The sequence below is a fragment of the Amaranthus tricolor genome, chromosome 10 (genome assembly GCF_026212465.1).
Source record: "Amaranthus tricolor cultivar Red isolate AtriRed21 chromosome 10, ASM2621246v1, whole genome shotgun sequence".
Classification (NCBI taxonomy): domain Eukaryota; kingdom Viridiplantae; phylum Streptophyta; class Magnoliopsida; order Caryophyllales; family Amaranthaceae; genus Amaranthus; species Amaranthus tricolor.
In genome coordinates this window covers 3,352,897-3,378,663 of record NC_080056.1, presented here as the reverse complement: position 1 = coordinate 3,378,663, position 25,767 = coordinate 3,352,897, and the positions used below count along the sequence as shown (strand labels likewise).

Genomic DNA, 25,767 nt, shown 5'->3' with positions numbered 1-25,767 from the left:
TTTACTGCATTACAAAATTCAAGTGAGAACTTTTTTATATATTGTATAAACAAGTTCGAAGTAATGAAAAGAATAAAAATAATATTTTTTCTATTTCGAATATTCTACTATAAAGAGAGAAAAATTTAGCTAAGGTTTTAAGACGGATCTAAAAGATAAAAGATATTCACGTAAAATTTTTTTAGATTCGTATAAATGTATAGTTTTTGATTATACATATTTATAAATTTTTATGTTGGGTATTTAGATATATTAAAGCTTAATTCATATAAAAAGTAAAAAAAAAAAAAGAAAAAACGGAGAAAGCAAACAGGATTTTTTTCCTCAAAGTAATTTTAAAATTATTAAAATTTACAAAATATTGCAACTATAATAAATTTCTCCTTTCATTTCGAGTTTGACACACATAATTCAAGTAACTCTCACATTGATTTTAAATGTACGTTAATTGATTATATTGTAAACTCGAATTTTAAATATTTAATAAAGCTAAAAAAAGCTTGCATCGTAACTTCTTTAAGGACTTTAGGTAAAACAACAAACATTATAATCAATTTAATTAGAAAAAAAAAATACTAATATTGCAACCAATTACATTTTAATGTAATCGAAAATTGTTATAACATTATCGATTTTATATTGTCTTCTATGAAACAAAACTAAAAAACATTGTATAATAATTACAAACCACAAATTGCGGATATTCACATTCACATATTGCATCAGTTAACCTTGAAACAGGTTCCCAACACCTGGTCATTTGACATCACTTAAATCCAAAATAAAATTTAATATTAGTGTAAATGTATCCTAGAGAAGTTAATTAGTGTATCCTGGAGGTGTAAGTGTTCTTAGAACGACTCGAAATTAGAATTATATGTATCAGACTATCAGCCATCCAGCTAGAGATCAATATTTAGTGTTGAAAGAGAATAGTTTGGACCCCAACAATGATAATAGGATGTGTAGAAGATGAGATAAAAACAGAGTATGAACAAAAGAACAACAAACAGCTTGACTAAACGCACACTCTTGAGAACAAGCTCTCAAGATAGTGATTCCATTCAACAATGAAGATCACCCATAAACTAGTACAATGAAGAAGACAACTCAAATGGTTTACACAAACCCTTATTTCTCTCTTATGTATTAGCCTCACTTTCATACATTCTAAACCTGATTTCGGATCATATATATAACCTCTTATGTTTAGAGTAACCCTAGGATAAGTTTGGACTTAATCCCGAAGCATTCAGCCCACGAAACAGACCCGCAGATTGGACCTGCTGCACCTGCTCGGACGAGCCCTCTACATGCTCGAACGAGCGGTTCCTCCTGGGCAGCTACTGTCTTCGTGCACCTGCTGTCTCGCTCGAGCTTCCTTCCCTTTGTGCTTTACCTCGTTCAAGGCACAACTCAAAGCTCCTTCGGTGCACCCTCATGCATTAATCAAGCTCTCCCTTGCCTTATCCAATGCATCCCTTATGCAACACACTCATGTTCTTCGTTGCACCATCACCATGAAACATCGAAGACCCTGTGTTGCTCACAACACCTTATGGATTTGCTCGAGTGATCAAGTCATCATCTTCATACTTTGTTGATTTGTCACTTGCTCTAACAAGTATGTTAAATAAGGTCTTAGTAAACAGCGGTGATTTGTATTTGTGAAGTTAACAAATCACCCTTATGCGGTAGGATTTGATAGGGTGAGAGCAAGTTTTGTAATTTAAATTTACCTTTTATGGTTTTGTTTATTTTTCTATTATTCTTTGTCTTTTTGTGGTGATTTACAAATCATGGTGATTGATTAGGAATATCAGTATGTTAAATTGTTAATCAACAACATCTTGCAGGCTGGAGCAGCGTCTGATTCACTAGAAGACTCTGTACAACCTTTCCTGACAAGTCAGCCATCTGATAGCCTTGGAATTATAGGTTGGAGAAGTGTTTCAGACCTTGGGGCCATTGGTGATAGCATTGGGGGAACAGCCTACTCTGATGAAGGTCATGACCATGGTCACATTATGCGGATGCTGGAAGCTGGATTTCATAGGCATTCCCAGCTGAAATACTCAGAACGAGCAAAGATCTATACACTGGTATTACACGTTGATATCTTCGTTTTAACTAAGATACTCTAGTATCACATTTATACATCTATATCTTCGTTGGTATTATATTTTTTTTTTGGAAAAATTGTTGGGAATAATCCAATCTATTTTCCATTACCTACCAATAATCCCACCTTTTGAAATTTTTATAAATAATCCAATCTTTGTTTTCAATTTGTTGCCAATGGACCCTTCAGAAAATGACCTGGTTATTCTCATCTTTTGTCTTTTTTACAATAATCCAACCTATTTCCTATTACCTATCAATAATCCCACCATTTGAAATTTTTATTAATAATCCAACCTTTGCTTTCAGTTTGCTGCCAATGGACCATTTAAGAAGCAAATTGAAATTGCTATTATATCCAAAGCATAAACTTCATCATTGCATTAATAGTAATTTTCTTTACATACATATCCCATCAACATTGTGGCTTACAAAATATCATCCAAGAAGGATTAAGGCTACATGCGTTAGTTAACTAGTTTTCTAAATACAAAATGATTAGATTAGTTAGCCAATTACAAAATGCCTTAGTTAAGTTGGCCAATTACAAAATGGCTAACAAAATGATTAGATAAGTTTGCCAATTACAAATGGCTTACAAAATATATAGCAAAAATAATTACATTGTCGAACAAATTTAACTCAAGTAACTACACATTCTTTGGTACACTCGAGATAGATGCTTGCGTTGAACAAATGACCACTTTATAAGATGTTTGTGAAGATATTGACCTTGCCATGCTACCCTGCATGAATGAAGTTAAATAAACATAATTATTAACATGATTAAATATATTTGCTATCTAGATAAAAGAAAGAAAAAAAATATAATTACCTTGTTCATCACACCTCTGCCACCTCTTCCTCTACTGCCTTGACCTCCCCTTACACTTTTATTTCGCCTTCTTAATTGACTGGGTTGAGCAGAGATTTCATGAGCGATTGTGGATTGTGTTGAAGGAGTAGCAACAACCTTTTTAGGACTACCCCTTCCTCTCTTTGGTGGGGGTGAGGGTTCCCTAATTGTGTCCTTATCAGGACATTTCCTTTTGTTATGTCCCGGTAAACCACATACCCTACATGACATTTGTAGTCCATGTCTAGTCAACTTTCCAGGTTTTTTAGGATCCTCATGGGCAAATTTCCTCCTGTTCTTTCTAGGTCTACTTGGGCCAAGTTTAATGGGAGGGGGGAGGAGGGTGGTATTCATTTTAGGCCAATACCTATCACCAGCTAAAGGTGGTATGGATCCACTATATGCTTCTAGGTAAGCCTCCTTTGTATACAATCTATCAACAAAGGCAGACACATCGAAACGCTTGTATAATATAGTAGCTATTGCATGACGACAGGGAATACCTTTCAAATCCCACTTTCCACAAGTGCAGGATCTCTTATCTAAATCAACCTCTAGAGTATCAAAATAATAAGCTACCTGAAATAGTGAAGTAGTTGCTGGCATGACAGTACATTTGGTAGCTTCTTCTTTTTCTTTCTCCAATAATGCTAGAATCTTAGGGCATATACTCCCCACCCACTTCTGTGCATCTTCTTTCTTTGTCACCAATCTCTTCATCAACATGGTCCTAATATCTTCAAGCATGTCTATTAGATGCTTTGACCTAGCACGCATGATGTAATTATTAAATGTTTCAACCATATTGCTACTACGGTATCACATTTTGTCAGATTCTTCAAATAAGGTCTACAAAACACATTAGGGTCAGCTTTCCATGCAATCTTTTATGGGCAGCGTACTTGATGTTATAAGCAATGTGCTTGCTAATTATGACAAACCACTTCTTTTTAACCAAATCAATTATCTCAACTGATGGAATATGGGGTCTTGATTTGAAAACCTCAAGCATCTGGTTTGCCACCCATGAGGACTTTAATTGCTTGTTACCATCCATACTCCTTTGACATGTGTGTTCTGGAACAACTGACTTTATCACAAATGATGTTGATGACTTATCCCAACTACCGTACATCTTAAATGGACAACCCTCTACACAACTAACACCAATCCTTTGTTGCCTCTTTTTGTTACTAATGTCAATTCTCACATTCCTACCTTGAATTAGGGCATAATGTTTCAAAGCATCCCTAAATGCCCTAGAATTAGGAAAACTTAATCCAACTTGCCACTTAAATTTCCTAAAATCTATATGCTCTAAGACTTCATTATCAGATCCTTGGAGACTTTCACTATCCTCATACTCGGACAATTGATCTACCTCATTTTCAGATGCGTTTGCCTCATCGCTATCAACATAAGAAACCTCCTCACTAGCTTTAATATCCCCACTAAAATCATATGACTCATCCTCACTGTCATCACCTTCACTCGCACCTACTAAAGAAGTTATGTCATCACCTTCACCACTTACAACATTTCCTTTTTCTTTGTCCAAGTTCACCGTTTGTGCCCTCCTAGGTGTTAATTTCCTTCTCTCACTATCAAAAACACGTCTAAAACATACAAACAAAACAAAATTCAGAAATTTCATACAAACAAAATTCATACATACCATGAAAATTCTCACTATCAAATATATGAAAGCATTAAAATTGAAATTTAAACAAATAAAAATTCAGAAATTTCATACAAGAAAGCATGAATAATGAGAAAATTCAAAATTTTACTAACCATTGACAAAGATGTGAGAACCTGTTAAATTTAGGAAGATGATTAGGTATGAAATTGAAAATCAAAGACTAAAATTAAATTAAATTTTCTGATGAAATACCATGAAAATTTCAAAAATTAGGGCAAAAAAATACCTGTTAGATGACGCGAAATCTGGTCAGATTCGTTGCAATTGTCGAACGAAATTGATTGGAGAAGAAAATTATAGATTTAGAATTGAAAGAGGAAAGATTTAGGTGTTTTTCATGAAGATTGTTGAAGACTCCATTGAAGAGAAAGAGAGAGCTTTGAAGAGGGAGATGAAGGATTTGGGTTTCTGATTTTGAAATCAGAATTGGAGGAGAGAGAAATAAATAAGAAGTTGAAGGGTATGACCCATTATACCCGGTTGGTGCATATTAGGGTCCATTCACAATAAACATAATGCAAAGGTTGGATTAATTTTTAATTTTCAAAAGATGGGAATATTAGCAAAGAATTGAAAATAGGTTGGATTAATCTCGACAATTTTTTTTTTTTTTTTCGTTTTGACCAAGACACTGTTCTTGTTGATGTATAATCCCTTTTTTTATGCTATTCACAGAGATACCCTGCATTAACTCCTCTGAGTTGTTCACAAAATCAAGCGCAAATGCTCAACAATCCAGCTTTGTGGGAACGAGTTGATCAAGATACCTATTTCAAAGTTTTCAATATATTTGCTGTTATGTTTGTGTGTGCTCAATTTGTGGCCTTGGTAGATCGTAGTTTCTCATACAGTTTCATAAAAAAGAAACTTGTGATCTGTTGTTTAATTTTTTGAGTATTGCATGCAGGATACATATCACCAGTAATTGGCTGCAAGAGAGTTAACAAAAAATCATGGAGATTCCATACAAAATACTGCTATTGGTTTCAGAAAGTAGAATCAAAGGTGATCACCAAGGATTGCGAACAGGGGAAGTTTGTCTACTTTAATCCAGATGAATGGTACGTATACAATTTTTTTTTCTGGAACAAATTGATCCCATTTGAACCCTTTCCAAATGATTTGGTTTCATCTTCAAGTCTGAAACTTTTTTTGCTCTAAAATTACTTCATTTATTTTGACCGTCATCAGGGTGATTAATGTGAAAAATGCCATAACAGTCGTGGTAATGGCAAAGTTCTGTAGTAACTGGGGTGATGCGATTGCCGTATGCCAAATATCGGCTAAATCATGAAATATCCTTGAATTGACCTAATTTCAGTTTTACTCCTTGACAGCATGGATAATATTATTAGTTAAATTTAAAAACCTTTATTACCTGGCCAATACAATACGACACTGCCTTGTTTTGCACTATGAACACACCCCTAGCTTCCCACCATCACCGCCGCTCTTTTGATTATATTTACAAAGAAACTATTACAATATATACAGACTAGCGTTAACCGTACCTGTGAAAACTCGTCTTCCCCCTAACCTCACTATTATGGTAGTCATTGTAGTTCATATGATGAGTATTCAATATTCAATGGTAAAGGTTGTTAGAGTATCTAACATACCCTCAGACTTTAACTATTATTTTAAACTTTTCATTGAACCCTCATGATATGTTATATACTCTAACAAAGACTTGATGTCATCTTTTAGTGTCGATAATAATAAATTTTGTGAAGGAACCAACTCAACTATTACCAAAAGCTTAAGTTGATGATTAAGGCCCCACGATATGTTATATGCTCTAACACGCCCTCTCACTCGAAAACCCTTTTGGCTAGAAGTGATGATGCATCACATGCTTTCCTTATACCTGACGCGAAATAAAAGGTGTGAATGGGTTTTGAACCCATGACCTTCCGTATAGAAACCAACTCAATCAAAAACTTTAACTAATGATTGAGACCTAAAATTATTATATAACAGTTTTTGCTTTCTTTTGCTATTTGAGTTCACCATGCCAATATTTGGGATTATAGTTTTTGTATTTTTGTTGTTGTCGTTGTAACTGATTTCGTCATGTGGATGCTGAGGATTCTCTGCATGCTGGTATTGTTTAGGCATGTATGTCCATTCTGCAATAGGGATCCCTATCATTTGAAGATGAAATACAAAGAATACATCCAATAGTGTGGGCCAAACGTGTAATTGCTTATCTACTTTGAGATGGGCTGATACTACTGTGAATTTTGGAGATTTAATTTTGGATTTAAATGTACACCGACTTGTTCCACCCTATTACTTTTTCAACAATTCTCGTAAAAAATGGTCTCATCATGGGACAAGCTTATAAAATTAGCTCATTTTACTAATTAATCACTATTAAATTGTAAGTGATCACTTTTAGTTTATAGTGATCACTTTAAGATCATACGTGATCACTCTAACACTATAAAAAGTTGGTCTTGGTCTTGATCATCAGTCCTATGTCCCGATCAAAGTCAGGGTCCGGAGTAAGAGATAGCGAACAGATCATACTCTTATCCCCTCAAGGGAGAGAACAGGAGAAATGCGCGCAATCGAATTAAACCCCTAAATAGTGAGAGCCTTGCAAAATGAGTGATGGATAGCATCAAAACACTATAAAAAGTTATTACTTTAAAAACTGAGAATGATTACTTTAAGACAATAAATGTACATTGAATCAGTCTAATAAAATTAAGGTCTCACTATGAGATAGTCTTATATGAGAATTTGTTTTAATTTTTTAAGATAAATCAACCCATTAAATAACTACTTGTTTTATCAATTTTGCTTATCATTTGTGTTTGATAAATGACTTTTAAGTCAAAATCAATAAGTTTTATTTAACTTTTTTAAATTGTTTTTTTAGTTTTATAATAAACATATAATGCAACAACCACTTTTTTTTATAACAATTAAATTTAAACGATTGATTTCAACAAATAATGCTATCAGTTGATCACGTTAGCAAATAGTTAATAGACACTCAATTGCTAATTGCCAATCTCCCCTTAATGTTAGGTTTCACAACGTACTCCCTCATTCCACACGTTGGTGCTATTTTTTTAGTTTGTAATATGAATTTTGTTATATTTTCTTTTTTAGTTATAATTAATTTTCATCTATGCATTGAAATGATTATTTCATCCTATTCACACATTTAATATATCTTTTTAACACAATTTTATATTTTTTTCACTTCTCAATAAAACATTATGTTTCTTCCTTTGCTTTGGATTGTTCACAAATTGAATGGTATTCTCTATGTTCCCGCTTAGTTTTGCAAAAATCATTTTTATTCCGTCATAAAGGTTTTGTTACATTCTTATTTTTGAGTATAACTTACACTATTTTTTTAATTCTCAATTTAAATTATATTTCTATCACTTTCATACTTTTTCTTCCATTTTTCTATAAATTACAATTTTGTATCCATTTTTATTTTTTTAATTTGCTCAAATTTTAATTATATCAAATGCCAAGAGATAGACAAAAAAATATATTAAATAATACTCCCTCCTATTCAGCTGAACTGTCCCATTTGACTTTTCACACTTACCGAGGCAACATTTTAACTCTTAATATCTCAAATTATGCTTAATTAAAAATTATAAAAAGTTGATATTAATAATCCTTGTATTGAGACAAATCAAACAAGATCCCATATGACTATGTTTTAACTTATAGATTAAGAGTAAAATACAAATTAAGAGTGATAAGTGAATAGTGCCAAAAAAAAGTAGAACAATTCAGCTGAATAGGAGATAGTACAAAAGTAACCCCAAAAAAACCTCAAGTACAAAAGTAACAATCCTTTTATTTAACCTTTGCTTGGTAAACAAACTTTTGTAGGTCACTCGTATAAAAAGCATTTCCTTCAACCTATCCTATAAGGCTATAAGCTATAACCCCAAAAAAATCATATTTCCAATGTACTTTTTTGGGTCTCTAACCCTTTATATAGGGACAGTATTAAATTTCGACACTACTTTTATTTGAAAACCACATCTTGTATAATGAATTTCTAAAATTGCACCTTCATAATTTTTAAACTTAAAAATTCTAATATTTCTCTAAAAACTCTCTAAAATACTCTCTAAATTAAAATAAGCTAAAATTTAAAATCAAATCACAATGGCGAACTAAAATGAGCATAAATACGATTCGGTAAGTAATTTAATCGATTCGAATTTAAAAAAGAAAAACAGTCGCGCTCGATTAGGCCGTGGGTGGGTCGCGTGAAACGTGCGACTGGACCGCGATTCAGTCGCACGTTTCACGCGACCCAACTGCGGTCCAGGCACGCGTTTCCCGCGACCCACCCATGGCCTAGTCGCACGCGACTCCTCCCTTTTTTAAAAATTTTTTTTTGAATTTTATTTCTCTTATTTATTTAAATTATTTTTTATTTTATTATTATTTAATATATGTAGTATTAAATTATTTTATTTTATAATTTATATATATTATATTTACCTAATTAATATTTATTTAATACTTTGTATTGTTATTGTTAATTTATTTGAAATTTTAATTATTAAACTAAATTATTATTTATTTAATATTTCATATTTTTATTTTTTAATTATTAAACCTAATTATTATTTATTTAAAATTTTTATTATTAATGTTTATTTATTTAATGTTTTATTAACTTAATCTATGTTTTATTTTATATTTTATAGTAACGTAATATTTATGTTGATTATTATAATTTACGTACTATTTATTAATGTTGGAAAATTATTTTATATTTGCAGGACTTTGAAAATTTAGGGGACAATGTAGATTACTCTGATAGATTTGTTACGAATAGGAAATTTGATTTTGTATAGATGAATTTCATGCTTGGGCCGATGAGATAGTAATAGGATTTGGTTTTCAATTTACAAGTGCTTCATACAAACAAAAAGAAGGACGTTCTAGAGTTAGTTTGTACTTAAAATGTCACCGCTATGGTAATATTAGGGGTGATTTGCATAACCTAGATAATACTGTCTGACTTGGTTCTAAAAGTAAAACATGTCGGTGTAAATTTATGATTGTAGGAAGTAATCGTAAACCAGAAGAAAGACCTTGGACGGTGAGAGTCTGTCCTGGTAAAAAAGGAAGATATAACCACCCATTCTTAGTGTACAAATATGGTCATGTAAGGGCAAATAGGTTGACCGTAGATATTCAGCTGCACATACGAGAGCTTAGTGTAACTGGCGTGCAACCTGCGTTTATCATGACCTCGATTAGACAAAATTTTCCTTTTTTTTTTTGCTAGTATGAATCAAATTTATAATGTAAAACAATCAATTAGGAGAGAAGAGATGGAGGGTAGGACTCCGCTTCAACACTGTCTTTATATGGCTACAGAACATAATTACGTGGTTTGGATAAACTTGAATAGTGAAGGGAAATTGAATCGATTATTAATTGCAAATTCGTCATCCATCTAGATGATACGTACGTGGCCTTATGTTGTGTTGATAGATATAAGTATACAACGTATAAAACAAACTAACTAAAGTGGTCGCTTTGTGAAATAATTAGAATGACGCCAACCAATCACAGCTTCGTTGCGTTTTGTTTGATGCGAGATGAGGCGATTGTGTCATATTCGTAGGTGTTGGAGAAATTGAGAGATATTTTTGGCAGAGCTCAGACTCCCAACGTAATCGTAACTGATCGTGACGAGGGTTTATCTGCACCTATTCGTGATGTCTTCCCAGGTAAAAAGGTTATATTGATTAATTATTGTCGTTCTATTTATTAAATATACGTTACTTATATTCAATCTTCTATTTAATGTAGATGTGCGACACTTATTATGCGTATGGCATATTGCCAATGATGTAAAGAACATGGTGGACAAATTGTGTGGCGGGAAAAGAAATCAACAACGACAGATATTCAGGCAAATTAGATAGAATCCTTTGGTTAACAGTTCTACGCTTGCTGAATTTGAAAACAGATGGGAATTAATTGGGGCTACTTGGTCGACTAGAAATAGAAGGGTCGTTCGATATTTAGCTGGAACATGGATTCCACATAAAGAGAAATTTGTGCGTGCATGGACGAATGACTATTTACACATGGATAACCAGACTACCAGCAGAGTTGAAAGCTAACACTTGTCTTTCAAGTACTATCTTGGCAGTGGTAATAGCTCATTTGATACTTTGTTTAAAAGGGCATACGCACAAATAACAAATCAGCAATTGAGGATCCAACAAGCGCTATAGAAGTCCAAGAATTTTATTTCAAGGTCTTTGCGATATAATTTCTTGAGACCGTTATATCGTCATGTATCCATTTTTGCCTTAGAACAATTGCTGCTTGAGCGTTTTCTTGAGACTGTTATATCGTCATGTATTTATTTTTGCCTTGGAGCAATTGCTGCTTGAGCATAACCGTATGTTAGAGTTGGGTGATTATGTCTTTGACAAATGCGGTTGTGCACTTCAAATCACCCACGGATTACCCTGTGCTTGTTACTTTTACTTGTCGATCAGGTCACAAGGTTCGTTGTATTTGGATGACATACATCCATTCTGGAAAAACATTAACATACATAGAGAGAAAGGCTGACGCCAACGAAGGAGTACGACACACAAACGTCGATGATAAAGAGTACTTTCAATCGTTGGTTGATGAAGTGTTAAAAGCCGATCCCACAGTTGTACGACGCATTTCACGCAACTGAGCCGCCGTCCAGTCGCGCGTTTTGTGCGACTCAGTCACAGTTGGGTTGCTCCCGACTGCCTCCTTCCTTCCTTTTTTTATAAAAATTTTTGAATTTCTTAGCTTTAGCTCCACAAATTTTAAGTTTTAATTTAGTGTTTTTAGAGTGATAAAAGTGTTATGAATGAGATTGAAATGTTTTATACAAATTTTAAGTTTAGGGGTATTTTCATCAATTCATTAAAATAGGGCCGGACAAATCTCACATGAAAAGATGAATAATTGAGGTTTCCCACAACTCTCAGATCTCAAATTCTGAATTTAAACCAAATCTGATGATATTGATGTTTGCCTCATCAGTCATTAGTAGCCGTTGAATCTTTTACCCTTCTCAAAATTGAACTTTACATAAAATATTAGTAATAAGTGTAGTTTAGAGTACTCTATACTCAAATTCAACTTTATAATAATAATTATTATTATTCAATCTAACCCAACAAGTACAACAATACAAATCTCCCTCATTTTCATCAGATTTGGTAAAGCTTCTTGCTTTTAGTTTTTCTTCATCTTCTTGCTCTTTCTGGGTTTTTCTCCTAGAAATTTAATTCAACAAACATTATCTATTGACATTTTCAATCTTTTATTCACAATTTCTGGGTTTAAATTTTTTTATTTTGCGAACCCTTATCATAGGTTTTACAAGTTTAAATGTTTATATAAATCTTTATTTACAAATAAAAAAAAATGTTATTTTTATGATATTTTAACTTGTAATATTGATTTTGGTAACTGTTCCTTCCCATAATCCCAAATACTCGCTGACCAAGTGACCACCGCCCCATTCACCTTATAAACTGTCAAACTTTAATCTCTAACTGTTCTTTATAATTTATTTGTATAATTTTGCATAAACATAGAAAAAACAAATTATTTTTTTATTTATCTTTAACTTATACTCTTATTATTCATTGATTTTCTTCCTGATAACCCATTGTTTCAAGTGAAAAAAAGAAAAGATATTGATTACCCACATTATATAAACCATTCATTTTTCAATGGAAAAATTTTGGTTGTTTTATGTTAGTTGGTTCATTATTGGGTTTGTATTACAAAATCTTAACGTTGAGGGGCTTGGAGTTAATTGGGGAACACAAGCTATTCATAAATTACCTCCAAATACAGTGGTACAAATGTTAAAGGATAATGGTATTCAAAAAGTGAAATTGTTTGATGCAGATGAGTTAACTTTGAGTGCTTTTAGTGGTACTAATATTGAAGTTATGGTTGCTATTCCTAATGGTGATTTGACTGCCATGCTTGATTATAAGAGAGCTCAAAAATGGGTTCAGAACAATGTTACTCGTTATAATTTCAAAGGAGGAGTAAACATCAAGTGAGTTCTTATTTGTTTCTATGATCAAATCTTTTCTTTTTTAGCCATTACATTCTTTTCACTCCTTATAATATTAATATTAATTGAACCTTTGGAATATGTTTTAATGATTTGTAACCTTTTATTTTACAATAATTGAAATTTTATCCTTAATTTGCTATCAGCATACCTTATTAATATGTTGATGGAGTTACGATAAACTAAGGGTAAAAATTAAGTTATTAAAAAATAATTTAAAATAAATATTATTTATGATTTCATTTTTTGTTTTTATAAAAGTTATTTTGACTTTTTTTTTATTCATATGACTATGTTATATTTAAAAAAATCTTTGGCGTAAAGGGAGTATATTTTTTTAGTGATCCAAAAAATTGTTAAAAGTGCAAACTTTTTGTTCCTTTTGCTTTTTTTGTGATTTGATACTTTTTAAATCAGTTGCCATGTGATTGTGTTTATGAAGCTTTATTTTTCTTGGAATATGTTGGAAAGTTGCATCTTCTTTTCCTGATTTATATATGCTGATATCAATTCTCCAACCGTCCATCATGTTGTTGTGTGATATTGACCCAAGAGAAATTAATCATATTAGTGTTATGATTAATGAGAAAGATGAACTGAGATTAGTTAATTAGTTGACAAACATAGACTAATTGATTCAATGCTTTATTTTGAAGTATATATTTGGACTATTGGTAAGGGCCGACCTTGAGATTTCTTAAGCCTCGGGCGAAACGTTATTAATGAGGCCCTAACCATTAAATATATAATTATAGACCCTTAATTATTATATTAAAACGTTTTTTTTCCTAATATTTTTGGATGCGCCCCTGGCATATGCCGCCCTTGCCCCCCTTATAGGGCCGGCTTTGTTAAACTGTGTGCAATGCATCCAGATTATGTGAACCAATAATAGTTCTGGTGCAGACTGTTTAAGATTATGAGGCACAGTTTCTACTTTCTTGTTTGTGTAAGATTATCCGATCTCATTTCATTGTCACCTTGTCGATAAAGACTCGATTTTGCATTTCGTGGAGGCGGTTTGCAAGCTTGTGCATGTTCATCGTAGGCGCAATAAAATTAACCAGTTGCAGAGTAAAACCCTTGTCTGATTTTTGTTAACAACTTTGCCTGGTTGCAGATATGTGGCAGTTGGGAATGAACCTTTTCTGAAGTCCTACAATGGCACATTTGAGAATGCTACTTTGCCAGCTCTTAAAAACATCCAAAATGCTCTTAATGAAGCTGGGATGGGCGACATTGTGAAGGCGACTGTGCCACTGAATGCTGATGTCTATGAATCACCGTCAGGCACCCCTGTACCTTCGGCTGGAAGATTCAGACCGGATGTTGCTGATTTAATGACACAAATGGTCCAGTTCTTGAGCCAAAACAATGCTCCTTTTACTGTCAATATCTATCCCTTCCTGAGTCTGTATGGCAACCCTGATTTCCCCGTTGATTATGCATTCTTTGATGGAGGAGCCGCTCCCATAGCAGACAACGGAATCCAATACAGTAATGTGTTCGATGCCAACTTTGATACTTTGGTTTCTGCCTTAACAGCAGCCGGGTTTGGGAACTTGCCGATAATTGTTGGGGAGGTTGGTTGGCCTACAGACGGTGATGTTAATGCGAATATTAACTACGCCATCAGATTTTACCGTGGACTATTGCCTAGAATTGCTGCTAATACAGGTACCCCTTTGAGGCCTGGAAGTATAGAGATGTACTTATTCGGGCTCCTAGACGAGGATGCCAAAACTGTTGCTCCTGGGAACTTCGAGAGACATTGGGGGATTTTCCGATATGATGGGCAGCCGAAATTTCCCATGGATCTTACTGGCCAAAACCGGGATATCTATCTTGTTGGTGCAAAAAATGTCAAATATCTCGACAATCAATGGTGTGAATTCAATCCGAATGCTAAAGATCTTAGCAAGTTGGCCGATAACATTAATTTTGCGTGCACGTTTGCTGATTGTACTCCTCTTGGGTATGGTTCGTCTTGTCAAGGCTTGGATGCGAATGGGAATGCTTCATTTGCGTTTAACGTGTACTTTCAGACCCAGAGCCAGAATCTTGCTGCCTGCGACTTCCAAGGTTTGGCTAGGTTATCGTTGCACAATATCTCAACACCGACTTGCAATTTCACCATCCAGATAACTTCGTCTGGTCTGAAAACTGCTGTACCTTGGGCTGTCTCATTGTTTGCTGTACTCGTGTATCGATTCTTTTGATTTGTTATCATAGATGTTCTCATTCTCATTTCATATATTTTGAGATTTTGATGCTAGAGCCGCTACAGAAATTCATATTCTTTTTTGAGAAAGCTGAGTTCTTCATTACTCTCTCCGTTTCATTGTCTCCATACGAGAACTAGAGTCGTACAAGGGACGATTTGTAACACCCTCAGAATAGGTCGAACTTTTGAAAACACCTTTAATGAAAACATGAACCAAAACCTACTCATGGGAGTGTTACCGCCACATCTATTTCTAATAAAATAGATGTAAGGCTTAACGACAAAGAAATAACTTAATAACTTTAAATCCAAAAGAGGGTTTACAATATAAGAGAAGACTGAAACGCAATCTATGTCCATATAAAATTTAAACAACTTAAGGTAAAATTTAAACTGAAATACGACTCTAACAAAAGCAACTTAAGGTAAAATTTAAATTGAAATACGACTCTAACAAAAGCTATGTTTCTAGGTGATCCTCACTCCACGAATCCCACGCAATCAATAACCTGCAACATAACTCCCAAAATCAGGAAATTGAGTAATTCCAACTCCATCCCGTAAAACGATTAAGTTTGAAAATGATTTAAGAAAATAAAATATAATTTTTTTGAAAATAATTTTAGAAAATAATATATAGCTGAGTTTAAAAGAAAAACAATTTCAGAAAACAATATGTATAATATAACATAAACCAATTTATTAATTTGATAATTAATAATGACAAACACATAATCAATTTTTAATTTGAGGGAACGAGAACGCCAGTAGGCCGAGGCTTTACCCCTATACCTACTTCATCAAGAGGTCGTCACCCCAAATAATTCAAGGCCAGCAGAGTAGTCTCAGGGAACCCTAGTGTGCACACCCCTTCTACTTGGATCACAACAAATAGAAGGAAGACCAAACATCGTATCAATTATCAGAAATAATAATACCTGTCGGCAGCTATACTAACCAAACAGGGCAACCTGTTCATCACCCTTATACTTGGATCACAACAAATATAAGAGCTTCATTTCCCTCGTGTTACACTTTACGTGATTTAATATATTTTAATAATTAGTTGCGAGCACACAAACTTATAATCAAACATACATTATACATTTTATTTTATGATCATAAATTTTTCCCAATAAATATATATCTCAGGAATATCCAACTGAAATCTCATTTTCCAAATTACCATTCTAACATCAATTGGTCGCAATAGGAATTAATATCATAAATATTTCTCTTCCAATTTAAATTGTATCTAATTTTGTTATCAAAATAATAATATAAATTTTATCGAAATAAATAAAAAAAATTATAAATTCAAGTTTGACCAAAGAAAATAATAGTAAATATAATTTGAGAATATATAGAACATAACATCATATAAAATAATGTCATATAAAATCATGCATCCTATCTAAACACCTTAATTATCACTTAGCACATAATATTATCGGGATAGTCTTAATTAGATGGACATTGAGAATTATCTTGTCACGCGATCCTAGACAACGTACGCTCCTAATAATCTCGGTCTAAGAATTCACTGTCGTTAATATCGAAATCTTGCGTTTTCTTGACTTGAATTTTTTTAAGCAAATGGGAGATGGAGGAAAAGTTTGTAGGAGAAAAAGGGAGTGTGAGTAATAATGTGAATGAAATTAAGGATAATTGGTTTAATTTATAATAGGTAAGTGAGGTTGGTTATAAGGTTTAAAGGGAGGAGTGGGATGTTATTGTTAATGGGGAGTTATGTTTTCTTTTTTATTTATTTTTATTTATTTTTTTTTTATTTTCTGAAATTTATTTATTATTATTATTATTATTAAAAAAAAACGGTTGTTACACGATTAGTGTACCATAATCACACAAGACCGTCTTTTAAAAGCCATCGAGATACATCTATATATGACGCGTGGTTTACCACGCGCGAGTTTCTTGTAAGCCAAATAAGTGTTCCTAGCACGGAAAGCATGTGCACAGGAACCACAAGAACAAACTATCGGTAACGAGTTAGAACTCAAGACTTCTATTCTATTCTACATTTATCTTTATCTTTGGAACCTAAATATAGGGACCAAGACAGTCATTTGTTCATTTAGGAAGCTCAAAGTAGTAAGGTTTGCTAGCTAGCTCAATTATCTTTCAAATTGATTCTTTGGTAACAATTGTGCTATTTGTAAAATTTAATTTTGAATTGGTGGTAGGTTAGAGAATCTCTACCGGTCAAGGAGAGAAGAAATTGATCTTTTATGTAGGTGGTGAGAATTCAATCTTTATTACATGAGTAAAAGAAAAAGTCATCGGCCACTAGGATAATCAATGATTCTCACATCATATTTGTAAAATTTAAAGTAATTTATTCTCTTAAATCCTAATTCTCTGTTAAAATTTGAGTTTGAACTCCTAAATTTAATTTTTGTAACACAAATTCTTGCGAGAGACGGTCTCTTTGAGAGACCAACTCAAAAATGGGTCCGCCCATTATATATATTTTTGAAATATTATAAGTAGGAATTAAGAATAATGCAAGTAGACATTTAAAATATTGAGAGTAGACATTAAGGATATGCTAAGTAACCATTAAGGACACTGTAAGTAGGCATTAATCTTTAATGGGATGGGCTTGAGATATATTTCTCAAAGAGACGGTCTCTCAAGAGACTAGTTGTGTTTGTAATTTGGGGTTGGCTAGAATGAAGAAAATCATAATGTGAAAATAAGACTAATTTGAGTTTTGAATACTTGGTTTGTATTAAATAATAATGAGAGGTACTACCTCTATTTATACAAATATTTGAAACTTAAATAGGAAAATAACAATAATAGAATATTAACATAAACCAATATAATTGAAAACAGAATAACCTTAATATCCTAAATATTAGAAAAGATATTCTAATATATTTTATTTTCCTACAAGATATTCTAGTAATATTTTTATTTTCCTACACTCCCCCTCAAGTTAGGTCTCGAAATCATCTAAATCGAACTTGCACAATAATTTTTAATTCTTCGAATCCAATCGCCTTTAACAGAAAGTCCGCTAGTTGATCTTTTGATTTTACTAAGGAAATTTTGATAACCTCTTATGCAAATTTTTCATAATTAATTTTCAATTTTTTGGGTTTAGATAAAAAAGTAAGAAATAAATTGGGTTGATTTATTTTATTATTACGGTCAAAGATTTGGATTTTGGGTTGTGGGCTTAATTGAGTTTATGGGATTGATTGGGTCATCTCGCGGGTTAAAAGTTTACCCGGTAAAATGGATGCGGGTATTATGATTTTTAGGGTTGTAATTTTAGAATCTTCAAAAACCTTAACCCCTTTTTCGATCAAAATCAAAAATTCTAACCCTCCCTTTTCTTTCGGATTTTCTCTCTCCTCTAAACTTCTTCCTCTTGAATCTCTTTTTCACCATTGCTTGGTGGCTTCAGTTCACCGTCAGTGAATCCTGATGGTGGTGTAGTCGCAACTAGTGGGATAGTATTTTTATTTTCCGAAGATCCTGATGATGACTCTTCTTCCTTGTCTCCTATATTTCTCCCTCTCGCGACCTCACGTAGGATGGTGGCAGAAGCTCCATTCACGGGAGGTAGCGAAACTGGTTGAACGAATCTTTGAATCCTTACCCAAAGATGTAGAGCAATAGTAGTGTAGTCAAGAAAGTGGTCAATAAGATCGTTATCAATGCTTTCGATGATCTAAGAGATCACCATTTTATCATCTTGGACACATTCTGGATCTTCGACAGTCTCGTGGGCGGCACGACAGTGATATGACTGAGCCTTTCCCGCTTAGAAATTTCGGTTTGCATACCATTTGGTGTAATTTTTGGAATTTAATTTTTTGGTCATTATTGGCCATGTATTCATTGTTTGGTTAACTTTTTGGAAAAGTTAGAACATTTGTTCCATGGAAATCATGGTTTTTTTTTGTTTCTTTTTGGTTCTTGAATTTGATTTTTTTGTGTCTGTAAAAAAAACGATGAGGGCCCGGTTATAGGTCGCCGAAAAATACCATCGGCTCTGATACCATAAAGAAAATAATAATGCGAAAATAAGACTGATTTGGGTTTTTGAATACTTGGTTTGTATTTAATAATAATAAGAGGTACTACCTCTATTTATAAAAGTATTTGAAACTTAAATAAGGAAATAACAATAATAGAATATTAACCTAAAACTATATAATAGAAAATAGAATAACTTTTATATTCTAAATATTAGAAAAGATATTCTAATATATTTTATTTTCTTACAAGATATTCTAGCAATATTTTTATTTTCTTATATAGAAAACACTACAAGCAAGGATGAAAGAAAATTAATCATTAATGCTACTCTTAGAATCAAATTCATGTTAATCCATAACCTTCAATTTCTCAATTTCTTTATTTTTGTACTTTTTTTTACATATTTGGAATATAAAACATTATTCTCTCTTTATAAAACAATTATTATACCCACTTGTTAGATGACGTAAAAAATTACATTAAATATATTGATGAAAATTAAAGCAAAAGTATAAGTCAACCAATAATAAAATTATAGCAACTTCAATAAAACATACTTAAAATAATTATAATAAATTCCGTAAAACAAAGTACATATGGTCTTGTATATCTCCTAATATAATAAAGAATAGTCATCACTCACTCATCAGTCCATTATGCCACCTTGCTATTCAGACTAATTAATATACTACGTTCTCACCTTAAAGCCCAACATACAGCAAACGTTAGCACTTACATCAACATGTTCAACAAATCATAAAGAATCAGTCATCTTGGAATAAAATAACCAGCATAAATAATCCTTAATTCTTATAAATATGTATACACAATACACACATAACATTAGAATAATACTCTCAATAGTCCAATATTACATATCAGTCTAGCACAAGGTCCAAAAATGGCAGTAGAGTCAAGTGCATCATCCCCCACCATTGCTCCTCTACAAGATAGAGTAGCAATAGTCACCGGCGCCTCTCGTGGGATCGGTAAAGAAATCGCTCTCCATCTCGCTTCGCTCGGTGCAAAAGTTATAGTCAATTACACATCAAATCCAACACTTGCACAACAGGTTGTAACTCAGATTAATAGCTCTCATGGGACTGATCAAACCCGAGCTTTTGCAGTTCGAGCAGATGTGTCTGATCAAGCCCAAGTCGAGGCACTTTTCGATGCAGCAGAACAAGCATTCTGCGCACAACCCAATATTGTCGTAACCACAGCCGGGATTCTTGATCCTACATACCCATCTATAGCTGAGACTACACTTGAAGGGTTTGATAACATGATTAGTGTGAATGTCAGAGGGACGTTTTTGTGTATACAGGCTGCGGCTAAGCGGGTGAAACGAGGAGGGGGTGGAAGGATTGTGACGTTCTCGTCTTCATTGACGGGTGTTTTTCGACCTGGGTATGGAGTGTACACGGCTTCTAAGGCGGCTGTTGAGGCTATGACGAAGATTTTGGCAAAGGAACTTAAGGGGACACGGATTACTGCTAATTGTGTTGCACCAGGTCCGATTGCGACAGAGCTGTTTTTAGCTGGTGCGGACGAGAAGCGTATACAAGGAGCTATTGATGCTTCACCGATGCAACGCCTTGGCGAGCCTAAGGATGTTGCACCGCTTGTCGGGTTCTTGGCGGGTGATAGTGCTGAATGGGTTAACGGACAGATCATTAGAGTAAATGGTGGGTTTGTGTAGGCAGCTTGGAAATGTCTTCTGGGTAGTTTATACAAATAAATTTGTTATGTTTCAATACAAGTGTATGTGTATCCATTTAATCCTTGAATGTTAAGGCTCTGAGATAAGTTTAATACCATAAGAAAACAAGGCAACTCGATCAATTTGAAGCTAATAAGCTCGCCTAGCATGCCAAGGTTAGCATCTTGGGCGGATTATGCGTCTTAAAACAGATGGGAGATGGGCGGACAAAAAATTACATGTCTTATAACACATGGGTGAAATAATTCCTTAAAGCGGGTACTTGAAAACGCGTTATAATACCTAAACACTAGCACTTTAGAGCGTTTTTTAGTCATTGCTTCGGAAGCCCATTTGATGAAAACCCACCATATCTATTTTCTTAGTATCTTATGACGCCCTGCACCTTTAAAAACTAAGATTGTCATATATTCTCTTAGTTCCTTTGAGATTGCTACTGATAGTCACATGTTATGTATTAGTAGAGGGAGAAGGTGCATTGGTGTAAGGACAAAACACAAGTTCTAATAACAATACAATTGAACAACTAGTAGGAGTAAAAATCTTTGGATAACATCAACAAGCAACTAAAACACACACCTAAATTACTACAATTAATTTCATCCAAGATATCTTTATACAATGTTATTAATTTATTCACTTGTAACAAAGTACAAGAAATTCGGGCATAATACCTTTTCGAACCATGATTAATAGTTTCTAGAGGCGAAATATAATGATTAAACCTTGATCATAGCTTATACGGGTGAGATGAAATGATTGATGATGATGCAAGTATAAAACCCACATATACTTGATCAATTTCACATCAATAAAAATCCCCAAATTATTGGGAAATTAAATATAACCACCATTAACCCTAATAATCTGACCATTAACCCATTCACCACCATCACTAACCAAAAACCCAACAACAGGAGCAACATCCTCCACCTTCCCTAATCTCTTTAATGGACTCTCATCAATGGCCCTTTGCACCATTTCTTCTGTCTTACCTGCATAAAACATCTCTGTAGCAATCGGTCCAGGCGCTACCGCATTCACAGTTATCCCACTTCCTTTCAATTCCTTCGCCAGTATCTTCGTCATGGCTTCCACGGCCGCTTTTGATGCCGTATAAGCTCCAAATTTCTCCCTAAAACCTGCCGCCAATGACGAGGATATAGTCACTATTCGCCCTCCTCCACCACGCTTAATCCTCTTAGCCGCCTCCTTGATGCACAGAAATGTCCCGCGAGTGTTGACGGAGAAGATGCGATCGAATTCGGAGACATCGAGATCGAAGATGGTGGAGTAAGAAGAGTCTAGGACGCCAGCGGAAGTGACGAGGATGTGGGGGGAAGTATTGAAGGTTTGTTCGGTTGTGTTAAAGAGGCTAATGACTTGAGTTTCGTCGGAGATGTCGGCTTGAACGGCGATTGCTCGTGGGGTTGTGGAGGAGGAGGAGGAAGAAGAGAGGGAATTGATTTGGGAAACGAGTTGTTCGGCGAGGGATTGGGAAGATGGAGAAGAGTAGTTGATGACGAGTTTTGCGCCGAGTGAGGCTAAGTGGAGGGCGATTGCTTTGCCTATACCTCGAGATGCGCCGGTAACAATGGCTACTCTGTCTTGTAGTGCGGTGGTTGTTGTGGTGGTGATCGGGGCGGGTGCGGATTCCATGGTTGTGAATTCGACAAGTGGATTTTGATGCTTTGTTGGTTAATACTTTATTTATTTTAGGAATAGGAATAATATGGTCCATATGGATTAGAGAATTATTTATAGGGTTAATGGAAATTCAATTAATAAAATATCATATTTTTTGACTTTTCTAATTTGATCATTTAACAATTACATTTTATTCACGCTTGTTCTAAGTGTCTTGACTTTTAATAATATATGATATATGATGACAAATTGAATTTATTATGTATTCTATTTATTACGTATTTTAAGTTATTTGGCTCAATTCGGATTATAAGTTGCAGGTTTTTGGATAGTTGTAAGTTTCTCTTTCTTTGAAGACCCTTCTTGAGCCAAGGAATTTTTTGATCGCATTCTCCTTTATGGGTATGAGCTGCAGTTTTTCTTCCCTCCTCAGACCCTGACCATAGTTTTATATGAGCGGAATACACTAAGTATAATGATGATGATTATGATGATATGATGACAAATTGAGGGTGCTTGGCAAAATAGGTTATTGGGCAATTTAAATTTATTTTGATATAATTAGAGGGTTAGGTGTTAAACCAGCCAATGTTAATGTTTGGTTATTCATTTGGTTGAAATAGTTTATTGTTATGAATCAAATGATGTTTAACAAGCTGCTTACAACAGCAGGTTTACAATCAATTAGTCAAACCATTTAATAAAATCAGCTGGTTAAATCAGTCACTACTATCAGCTACCAGCTATTAGTTGTTTGCTAAACACCTCTAATCACTCTAAAGTTGTATTGTATACTTAATCTATATACAATTCCGTAAGTTACGTGAATTGTTTTTTAATATGTAAATTAACTAAAATAAATTGAGATAGCAAAAAGACACAAACAAAAGTAATAATCTTAGCAAAGATATAACTATTCATGGTCAAGGATACAATTTTGGTGTCTCAAATTACTTTTATCCCTAATCAAGTCATGAAGGTGGTGCAATTCCCAGCATTTTAATTCTAATTTTCTCTTCCCATGTTTTTTGTGCCTACTATGAATTTTTTCCATCAATTGTGATGTTTTTTCATCTTTTTTATAGGTGCATCAACGACTTTTTTTGTACATGCTCAAAACATCTCAAACTACTTTCACGTGTTTTTAAGAATTGTGCAACCCTATTCTTCGTCTCAAAAAGCTTGATAGTTTCTATTCTTATTTATCATGGTGTCATACATCTATACTAATATTTTCATCTTTACTATTTCTATCTTATGTTTATTTATCTGGCTAATGTTATACCTACGTAACAAGGCTAGTTAAAAATAATGTAATATACCAAAAATACCAAATAAAATCAAAAAATCCACTAAACATAGACTACAATAATACTACATACATACTTCTAATAATATAATGTAATATCCATACCAAAATAAATCAAATTAAAACCAGTAATAAATTAAACAAAAAATTAATAATATTTCAATTATACTCACAAAATCAAAACTAGTATTTATTATTGTTGTAGAACAAATAATCACAAAATTCGAAAGAAAAATTTATATAATTAGGAAATACAATCCTTGATAAACAAAATCAAAATAATTCAAATTTTAAAAGATTTATTTAACTTATTTAAGGCTCATAATATCATAAGAGATTATATATATATATATATATATATATATATATATATATATATATATATATATATATATATATATATATATATGTGTGTGTGTGTGTGTGTGTGTTTGTGTGTCGTTCATTGTTCCTTGATAATTGATCCTTGTTCATTGTTCATCATTCATTGTTCATCATTTATTGTTTATTGATCATTGATCCTTGTTTGTTGTTCATCATTCATTGTTCATTAATCATTGATCTTTTTTTATTGTTCAATATTCATTGTTCATTGAGCTATGATCCTTGTTCATCGTTCATTATCCATTACTCATTGTTCATTGTTCATTATTTACTGTTCATTGTTCATCGTTCATTAATCATTGTTTATTGTTCATTGTTCATCGTTCATTGGTATATAAATAGTTGAGCATGTTAACCATTTGGTCACATGTCTTTGCAAAAACATTAATGACCCGTTTGGTTAGCGATACTAAATGGTGGTAATGAGAATAATTTATAGTATAAAATTTCATCAAAAATTCTGTATCATTCCCATGGTAATGAAACTTTGATAAAAAAAAAAGAAATTTGTTTACAAATTTCCATTATCATCTAATACCACTTCTTCCAATGATAATGCATTGGAATGAATTTTATGAAGAAAATGAGATGATTGAAGTTGGACAAGCATGACCATCAAAGTAGCCAAGAGATTTTTCAACCAAAATTACACGAATTTTTCATTCTCATTACCACCGTTTATTACCATGTACCAAACGGTCGTTAAAAATTACTTTGCCTTTTCTCTTAAAAACTTTTTTATATAAAACCTTTAGTTTACTTATGGCTGGAAAAACATCATTCATTCCAATCATCTTAGCCTACTTGTTATTTCATTCTATAGTAAGTATTATTATTATATATAGTAAATTGCAATAATTTTCATGTGCTTAATTGTTTTAATTTTTTGTAAAGAAAAAATATATTCCCAATAAATTATAAGGGGATGAGGAGAATCATCTAGAATGTATCACTATTGGTCTTTATGGTAGAAAACCAATACAACACTATAAAAGATTAAGGGAGACAGATAGACCATTTACAATTTCTCTCTCAAGAATCTATAGAAAAAAATTGCCTTATTTTCAAGTAAAAAAAATTTGCAACTTTATAATTATGATTTTGGATTTAAAAATAATATATATATTTGTGTCTTGCATATTTTCAAATACCACATGGAGTATTATTGATTTTATTAATAGAATTAAGTTAATTCCAATAATAAATAAATTATAAAAATAAAAAAACATACATTTATTAAAAATGTTCACCTTAGGTTACAAGTTGATTTATTTTGATATATATGGCTAAAAGCTAGAACTTTCACATAAAAATGTTATTCTAAATTTATATGAAAATGTTTATAATGATAATCGATCCTATTATTGTACGTATGACATGTCCAACAAACCAAACACAAAAATGAATGTTTTAAAAGTATAAATGAATGTTTTAATTAATTGTTTCGATTATTTAATCAAATTAAGAATTTAAGATTGTCTGATCTTATGGTAAGTCCGTTTTAAATAAATTTGTGATAAATTTAATTATTTCAATTGACTAAATTAAATTAAGTATTTTTTATGATTAATACACGTCTTTATGTTCTTTATGTTATGGGCTCAGAGTTTAATGAAGCGCTATTTCAAAATATTGGAGTAGAAAGAAAAATTAGAGAAATTTGTTGGGGTGTGGACGTTTGTT

The 25,767-nt window shown here is 32.9% G+C and overlaps 5 protein-coding genes across 8 annotated transcripts; 3 read left to right on the top strand and 2 right to left on the bottom strand.

Annotated features, from left to right (window-relative positions):
- Positions 1-2,476: 2,476 nt before the first annotated feature.
- LOC130826198 (uncharacterized) lies at positions 2,477-5,264 on the bottom strand. 3 transcript variants are annotated; one of them, XM_057691779.1, is made up of 4 exons: positions 4,906-5,264; positions 4,772-4,792; positions 2,957-3,743; positions 2,477-2,867 (listed from the first exon to the last, which is right to left on the bottom strand). In XM_057691779.1, the coding sequence occupies exons 3-4, from the start codon at positions 3,722-3,724 to the stop codon at positions 2,772-2,774; spliced, it is 864 nt and encodes a 287-aa protein (XP_057547762.1). In that variant the 5' UTR covers positions 3,725-3,743; positions 4,772-4,792; positions 4,906-5,264; the 3' UTR covers positions 2,477-2,771. The 3 variants fall into 3 exon arrangements, with proteins under 3 accessions (XP_057547762.1, XP_057547760.1, XP_057547761.1); XM_057691777.1 differs by having other exon boundaries at positions 2,957-4,593; positions 4,906-5,263; XM_057691778.1 differs by lacking the exons at positions 4,772-4,792; positions 4,906-5,264 and having other exon boundaries at positions 2,957-4,761.
- Positions 5,265-5,402: 138 nt separating this feature from the next.
- LOC130824744 (uncharacterized) lies at positions 5,403-5,973 on the top strand. The gene is made up of 3 exons (XM_057689762.1): positions 5,403-5,514; positions 5,587-5,740; positions 5,871-5,973. The coding sequence occupies exons 1-3, from the start codon at positions 5,403-5,405 to the stop codon at positions 5,971-5,973; spliced, it is 369 nt and encodes a 122-aa protein (XP_057545745.1).
- Positions 5,974-11,733: 5,760 nt separating this feature from the next.
- On the top strand, positions 11,734-15,082 carry LOC130826220 (glucan endo-1,3-beta-glucosidase 8-like). Of its 2 annotated transcripts, XM_057691808.1 has the most exons (3): positions 11,734-11,908; positions 12,609-12,765; positions 13,904-15,082. In XM_057691808.1, the coding sequence occupies exons 2-3, from the start codon at positions 12,653-12,655 to the stop codon at positions 15,000-15,002; spliced, it is 1,212 nt and encodes a 403-aa protein (XP_057547791.1). In that variant the 5' UTR covers positions 11,734-11,908; positions 12,609-12,652; the 3' UTR covers positions 15,003-15,082. The 2 variants fall into 2 exon arrangements, with proteins under 2 accessions (XP_057547791.1, XP_057547789.1); XM_057691806.1 differs by lacking the exon at positions 11,734-11,908 and having other exon boundaries at positions 11,929-12,765.
- A 4,840-nt stretch (positions 15,083-19,922) lies between these two features.
- Positions 19,923-21,931, top strand: LOC130825966 (NADPH-dependent aldehyde reductase-like protein, chloroplastic). Its single transcript, XM_057691423.1, has one exon. The coding sequence runs from the start codon at positions 19,923-19,925 to the stop codon at positions 20,721-20,723; it is 801 nt and encodes a 266-aa protein (XP_057547406.1). The 3' UTR covers positions 20,724-21,931.
- On the bottom strand, positions 21,229-22,403 carry LOC130825965 (NADPH-dependent aldehyde reductase-like protein, chloroplastic). The gene has a single exon (XM_057691422.1). It carries the CDS (start codon positions 22,401-22,403, stop codon positions 21,582-21,584), a length of 822 nt encoding a protein of 273 aa, XP_057547405.1. The 3' UTR covers positions 21,229-21,581.
- Between the last annotated feature and the right edge of the window lie 3,364 nt (positions 22,404-25,767).